This window comes from Dendrobium catenatum, unplaced genomic scaffold, assembly GCF_001605985.2.
Source record: "Dendrobium catenatum unplaced genomic scaffold, ASM160598v2 fragScaff_scaffold_670, whole genome shotgun sequence".
In the NCBI taxonomy this organism is placed as follows: Eukaryota; Viridiplantae; Streptophyta; class Magnoliopsida; order Asparagales; family Orchidaceae; genus Dendrobium; species Dendrobium catenatum.
This window is the reverse complement of record NW_021319132.1, coordinates 220,154-227,496: the sequence shown is the minus strand read 5'-3', so window position 1 is coordinate 227,496 and position 7,343 is coordinate 220,154. Positions and strand designations below refer to the sequence as shown.

The following is a 7,343-nucleotide window of genomic DNA, read 5'->3' as shown; positions in this document are numbered from 1 at the left end:
TTTTTGATCCTTTGTTAAATTTATTTAATAATTTGATCATTCTCCTAAATGCATCTTCAAACATGATACTTCCAAAAATTTGCCCGGATTCTTCGGTTACTCCAGTGTGACCCGTACACTCCAATCTTACTGATTTAAAAAGAAAAAATTAAATCAAGAAAAAGAAAACATTTTTTATAAATACATGAACACGGCTTAGCGTCTACTCTCGCCTTGCGCTGATTTAACAGGTGAAGTCACCGGTCTTCGTCTCCTGTTGGACTCTGCTGCCGCCAAATTGATGCTATGATCCTCTCCGGCGAGCTTCCGGAGGCTACCGTAGCCGTTGCAGTCTGCGATGGCGGGCGGAGCCGCCGCGCCGTTCGATGGGCCGCTAGAAACCTAATCCCCCACGCCTACCGTGTCCTCCTTCTCCACGTTATCCCCACGGTTTCCTTCATTCCATCTCCTTGTAAGCTCTCCTTTCTTCTCTATCGCTTTCTCTTCGTGCATCTTTTCGATTTGGAGGGCTAATTCTGTTTCTTGCCTTTTTGTCAGCGGGGCGGAGAATCCCAGTTGAGGGAATGGAGAAGGGAGTGGTGGATTTGTTCGTGGAGGATGTGAAGGCGAAGGCAGAAGAGGTTTTTTTGCCCTTTCGGAAGCTTTGTCGTACGAAAAATGTGAGCTTTGGTTATTACTTTTTGTATTTTGCCATTTTTTTTGTTTGAGCTCCGCTTGATTGTTCTGATTTATGATGGCATGAAGGTTGAGACTTTGTTGATGTATGGGACGAGCACAGAAGATGTTATCTTGAACTATATGCGTGATTCCGGTATTAAAAACTTGGTCTTGGGATCCTCTTCGATGGGATGGATCAGAAGGTATGTGTTCTATACAATTCTGAACTTTTTTTCTTGCGAAAAAATGGCTTTATCAGTCATTGAGTTATGTTTTCTCTTGAGAATGAATTCCATAATTCCAAAACGTGAAGAAATACTGTATTAGAATGTGAAATTTTGTAGGTTCTGTATATAATGGAGAACTCACAGAACTCTATCTTGTGCTTATTACGCTTATTAGCAATGGATTTCATCCAGCAGATGCTAATACCATTTTTGTGGGTTGTGATTAACTTTGACTTCTGGTTGTAAAGAGCATAAAAAGAAACTTTTTATGGGCTTTTGATTTTTTATTTATTACCTCATTCTTTAGAGTCAGAATCTTATAAAGTCTTCATGATGGGTTGGAGGCCTGTATTAACTTTGTTCAAGTTGAAAATATATTTGAACGCTTCTTTAAATTCTTATCACTTCTTTTGTTTGTTATTATGTTTTTTTTTGTATCTAAAGAATCCATCCATTCAAAAAGTTAACTGATGATGCCTTGCTTCTTTTTGATTGATTGTGCTAACTTGCTTCTAGTTGAAAAATGTTTACCAATCAATGGATTTCCGTATATATTAACAATTATGTTCTCTTCATTTTTTCCTATAATCTCATTATCATCATTATTATCCTTATCCAAACTATTTTTGGGCCATCAAATTTTACTTCTTATTTTTCACGGGAAATTGGCAGACTTAGCCCATTATGTGGCTGGCATGATCAGAGAAGGCTCATGTTTTGGCTTTCTATTTTGTTCTAGATTTGTTGTTTTAAGTAAAAATTAATATCTTAATGTTCTAAGTATCAATTATGACGTAGAATGTTGGCCATTAAAAGAGAAGCATAAAATTGAGTTAAGTGTTGGAGAGATGAGGATGCTCAGGTGGATGAGTGGCTTTACTCTCATGAAATGAGTATATTCATGACAAGGTTGTAGTTGCTCCAGTGGTTGATAAAATTAGAGAGAGTAATCTTAGATGGTTTGGACACATCAAACATCGACCTTCTGATGACCTGGCTAGAAGAGTAGATATATTAGATTTGACCTATGTTCAGGGAGGTAGAGGTGGATCTGTTGGAGATGGAAGTAAAACATTGCAACGAAACAAACAAGAAAAATAAAAATGCAATGGAAAATAAAGGACACTAGGATTTAACGTGGAAAAACTTGAAATTGAGAATAGAACCATGGAGTCACACCACACCAAGAAATCTACTATAAAAATTGGGAGAAATAACCACAAGTCTCTCTTCTCTCTCACTTTCTCCTTGCTTCTCTACATTCTTGCACCATTCTCTCTTACAAAACAAAAGAGAAAGTCAAGTTCATAACACAAAAGGACGCCACACTTGACAAAAATGAGAAAGGAAATTGTTCGGTCCGCTTCGAAGCGCTACAACGCTAGTTTGGAGTGCCACGGTGCTCAAACCTCTGATCCTAATCTGTCTTACGATACTAAAATGCTCAAACTCACAGCGCTACGACACTACATACCATTGGGGAGCCGAAAATACAACACTCTGGCGCTCTACTCTCTGTCGTTTCTTCTAGCAAACTTTGTAGCATCGTATTGCTCAAGAACACAGTGTCAGGGCTCTCGGTTACACAGCATCGAGATCTTCAGGTACACAACGACGGGGCATTTGTATGAAAAAAAAATCGAGTGCAAAGCACCCGAACCTAAGTAGGGGGAGGACCCCCTAGCAAGCACGAGAAATTGACTTGATGTTTGAGAGAATAGTACAATATTATTGATCGACACAAAAATATTCCACACAGACTAATAAGACCTAAAAAGACTTGTTTATAAAATAATAGAAATGATATTTTTTATTAGATTTAAATAAGAATTTGACTCTTGATATGACATAATGGAGAAAAAATGATTCATGCAGCCAATCCTACGTAGTGGGATAAATGTTTGATGTTGTTGTTGTAGTAATATTATAAGTATCAATCCTAAGAAGAAACAATTTCTCACTTTAGAATGTTTGTTTGCATCTAATGAATGAGTTTCTTTTCCAATTCTGCTGGATTTAGGAATTCTGCTGGATTTAGGAATGAGAGCTGTTAAGGATAGTCTATGATTACCTAAATCTGTATTTTTAAGCATTATTATTAATTCCACTCTTGCATAAAGCCTATGTCTGAAACCAGCTTATCCTCCTAGTTATATATGTACATAAATATAATTTTTTTTTTTAATTTTTTTTTTCTTTGATAGCTATGCACGTTTTTTAGTTAACTGTTCTCATCAACTGATTTTATGTTGTCCATATTGTTGAAATTTAATTCTATTAAGCTTTAATACTATTTATTATAATTCCAATCATTCATCTTTTGTATCATATGATAAAATTAACGGGTCCTGAAATATAAGCTAACTAATTTGGCACCATTTTCTCCTGATAACTTATTTTCAAATGCCATATGCTTAGGATGTTGAAGGGTCCAGATGTTCCAGCAAGAGCTCTAAAATCAGCTCCTAGCTCGTTCAACATTTTTGTTGTTTCACGCTGCAAGGTTACTTTGAAATTTGGTAATCATTTATTAAGTGATGGTAAGTTTATATATATTTTTTATTTATTTCACTGAATTTAGTTAACTTTCTTACTTTGCCATATTCCTTAATTTCAAAATGATTCATCCAGGAAGCAGTATCAGCATACAACCTAAAAGAATCAGTAGAAAATCATTTTGTCCAACTGAATGGAACTGTATATCTAAAAAACAGTCATCTTCAAAGAGTTCAGAAATCCATGATTTGCTGATAGCACCATCAGATGTGGATACTAATTCTGATATCAGTGGAAATTTTGAAAGGACTCTATCATTGTCTTCTGTGGGAATCGGAGAGGAAAGCAAAGTGGATGGAAGGAATACAATAGTAAACAAGTTTGAGAAATTAGATGCTTCTGTAACAGACATCCTATTCCTGAACCTTCCCTCTGCAGATAATGTGAATGTAAGTTTCTATAATATTCCTTCCAACAAAATTTTCAGATTTCTATATGCTTAGTATTCTCTATTATATGCTGGAATGCTTGTCTTTGCAGGGTGGGGCTCCATCTGAAGCTATTAGGGTGAAGCTTGATGTGCAGAAGACTCTTGCGTTATATAAGAAGACCTGTAAAGATCTACTTCGTGCAAAGAAGAAGGTAGGAGTATGGCATTTCCCTTTGGGCGTTCAGTCTTAGCATCTTCCTATGGAGTATTGTTTAGTGTATAGCGATGAGAGTTTTGCTTAAAGAACAGATTGTTTTTTAACTAGGATTGAACATTTGAACTTGAATTGAGCCAAAAACAACAACCTGTACTGAGTTGTTTTTGGCTCAGTCTGATGTTCAAATTGGGTTTATATAATATGGTTTTAACCAGATTCAGTCAAGAAATTTGTTTGCTTTAAATGGAACTTGATCCAAATTTCGAGTCAAGACAAGACCAGATTTAGCCGACTCGAGCTAGGTTCAAAATGTAAATATTATGTTTATTTTTAACATTTTATGCAAATCTATATGCATATATACATATATAAATATTATAACTAATTATTTATGTATATAAAATAAACTAAAATTAAGAATCCTATTAGATCTACTAAAAAACAAATTAGATTAAATTCTAAAATAGTCCTCAACTATTCATGTGTGGCTAATTTAGTTCTTTAGTATCACAATTATTCATTTTAGTCCATCAACTATACAAAATTAATCTAAAATGATCCATAATGTAGAATTTGTGATACAAACATAGTATAAATTTATTTTTTCTGCTGTTCAAAATTGATCCCAATTTACCTCCTTAGGGGCCATTTTGGATCAATTTTATATAATGTGGACTAAATTGGAGGAATGCGATATTTTGGGACTAAATTACCCATATATAATAATTATGGGACTATTTTGGAGTTAAATTTTAATTCATGGATGTCGAGCCTTAATAATCTGAACACTTTATTTCATTTTTCTTTTATGTCTTGCATCTCCTATAAAATACATTTTTTTAGTAATCATCATAATGATGAAAAGTTACTAATAAATAAAGAAATTGGTAGAAATAAATTATGGAAATTACTTAATATTATGCAGGACCATATAGGCTCCAACACTCCATCACCAAGGTCTTGTTTCATAAAGTATAAATACTAATAATTTGGTGAAGTTATTAGTTCACCCATGGATGCAGAAGCATTGCCTTGGGCTAAATGAATTCCCCCATATCTTGCCACTCAGCCTTTAACTTTTGGTCTCAATTTTCAGTCAATCTGCTTTTGTGCAAGCTTGACTGATTATAGAATATATTGCAGCTTGAACTACTGACTGATGAATGCTCTACAAAACAAAAGAAAGTGAATGTTGCGGAAGGGGCTAAGCACTTAGAAGCCATTAAAGAAGTTGAAGAAACAAGGCAACTGGTTGGACATAAAGCAGAAAAACTTGCGAGGAAATTTACCTTCGTAAAATCAAATGCACTTGATGACCTTTTCTCTAGCAATAAAAGATTTAGAAGATATTCTAGGCATGAAATAGAAGCTGCAACAGATAACTTCTCTGATTCTAGGAAGATAGGAGAGGGTGCTTATGGATGCGTTTATATGTGCAACATTGATCACATACCGGTAGCTGTCAAGGTAGTTTGGCAAGATGCATCTGATAAGAAGGAAGAATTTCTTAGAGAGGTTTTGTTCTAATCTCTAACCTTTTACTTCTTGGTTTTTTCTTTTTAAAATGTTATCATCAAAGTGGAATGAGTGAGATCCTTAATGATAAACTTTTTGCAGGTTGAAGTTCTGAGTCAACTACATCATCCTCACATGGTTGCATTACTAGGTGTCTGCCCTGAGAGTGGGTGTCTTGTTTATGAATACATGGAGAATGGAAGCTTAGAGGATCAGTTATTTAACAGGGAGAATTCCCCTCCACTTCCATGGTTTATTCGCTTCCGAATCATATTTGAAGTGGCATGTGCACTTGCATTTCTACATGGAAATAAACCTGATCCTATCGTTCATCGCGACTTGAAACCAGGGAACATCTTATTAGATAAGAACTTTGTGAGCAAGGTTGGAGATGTGGGACTGGCAAAACTCATATCTGATATTGTTCCTGATAGTATAACTGAATATAAGGAAACTATTCTTGCTGGTACATGGTATTACATGGATCCTGAATACCAAAGGACCGGCACCATTCGACCCAAATCCGATCTATACGCATTAGGACTCATTACTCTTCAATTGCTTACTGGCTTGCAGGTAAGGGGCCTTATAATACAAGTAGAGAATGCAATCGAAGATCGTACCTTCGCCGATATACTTGACAAATCTGTATCTGATTGGCCTCTTATAGAGGCTGAGAAACTAGCAAAGATTGCATTAAAATGTTCAAGGCTAAGATGCAGAGACAGGCCAGATCTGGAGTCTGAAGTATTGCCAGAACTTGAAGAGTTGTTGAACATGGCAAATGTATGTTTGAAGTTGAAACAATACAATGTCTGTGCTCCTGGTCATTATCTATGTCCAATTCTACAGGTAACAACCTCATTTCAAACTTGCTAACTGCAAATGTGTAAAGGATTCATTTTCATTCTATTTTTGGATCATTCAGGAGGTAATGGATGACCCTTACATTGCTGCTGATGGATATACATATGAGCTCAGAGCAATCAAAGCATGGCTTGACAGACATAAAGTCTCACCTGTAACAAGACTCGAGCTTCCACACCCAGAGGTAATCCCCAACCATTCTTTGCGCGTAGCGATACAAGAATGGAAATCTCGTGTGTCATTTTCAATGTGATGAAATGAATATTTTGCCGGAGGCATTCCTATTGCGTGAGACTTCCAGTTAATGTGGGTTTTTGGGAAGGATTGATGTATAGCTTTATCTCCCTATGTTACAGAGGTTATTTTCATAATTTGAACTGAGGACCTTCAAATCATAGTGGAGGCAATCTCCCCTTGTTGTAGCTAAATAATCCACTTGTCAGATGGAGGGAACCCAAGTGCTGTATTAGTATAGAAATAGATCTTGCATTGTAGATCTTTGTTAGTGTTGTAGAGTTTGTCAACTATGTGCACAGAGAGTAGAAGACAATTTTAGTAATTGAGATATGAATAATCAATACAAGAATGTGTTGTCCTGCCATTGACAATGATTTCATCTCTATTTTAAGTTAGAATAGCAAGTTTTGTGAACAGTTTGGTTCTTGTTTTGAAAAACTTTTAACTGAGGAAGTTTTGATATTTTTGTTTTTGGTTTGATTGTTGGTAAAATGGTTGCTATGAAATTCAAGTGGCTTATCCTCATTTCAAATTGAATAAGATCAGTAGACATTAATGTTAAAGGATTATAATTTGGAGTGAATTTTTAGATGTTTTTCATTAATTTGTTCACTCATGATAAAGCTTAATGATCTCTTAACGATGATTTCATCATTTCTTCAAATGTTAAAATAAAAATTGCCTTGTTCTATGTGCA

At 35.4% G+C, this 7,343-nt stretch overlaps 1 protein-coding gene across 1 annotated transcript; it reads left to right on the top strand.

Moving 5' to 3' along the window:
* The first annotated feature begins 203 nt into the window (after positions 1–203).
* Positions 204–7,017, top strand: LOC110094810 (U-box domain-containing protein 34). The gene is made up of 9 exons (XM_020820138.2): positions 204–451; positions 538–659; positions 745–860; positions 3,303–3,424; positions 3,516–3,829; positions 3,921–4,022; positions 5,171–5,542; positions 5,645–6,394; positions 6,471–7,017. Exons 1-9 carry the CDS (start codon positions 286–288, stop codon positions 6,660–6,662), a joined length of 2,256 nt encoding a protein of 751 aa, XP_020675797.1. The 5' UTR covers positions 204–285; the 3' UTR covers positions 6,663–7,017.
* Positions 7,018–7,343: the final 326 nt, after the last annotated feature.

Coding starts and splice junctions, on each gene's coding strand:
- LOC110094810 (XM_020820138.2), top strand. CDS start 286: ATGATCCTCTCCGGCGAGCTTCCGGAGGCTACCGTAGCCGTTGCAGTC. Junction 452..537: donor TTCCTTCATTCCATCTCCTT/GTAAGCTCTCCT, acceptor CCTTTTTGTCAG/CGGGGCGGAGAATCCCAGTT. Junction 3,425..3,515: donor TAATCATTTATTAAGTGATG/GTAAGTTTATAT, acceptor TGATTCATCCAG/GAAGCAGTATCAGCATACAA.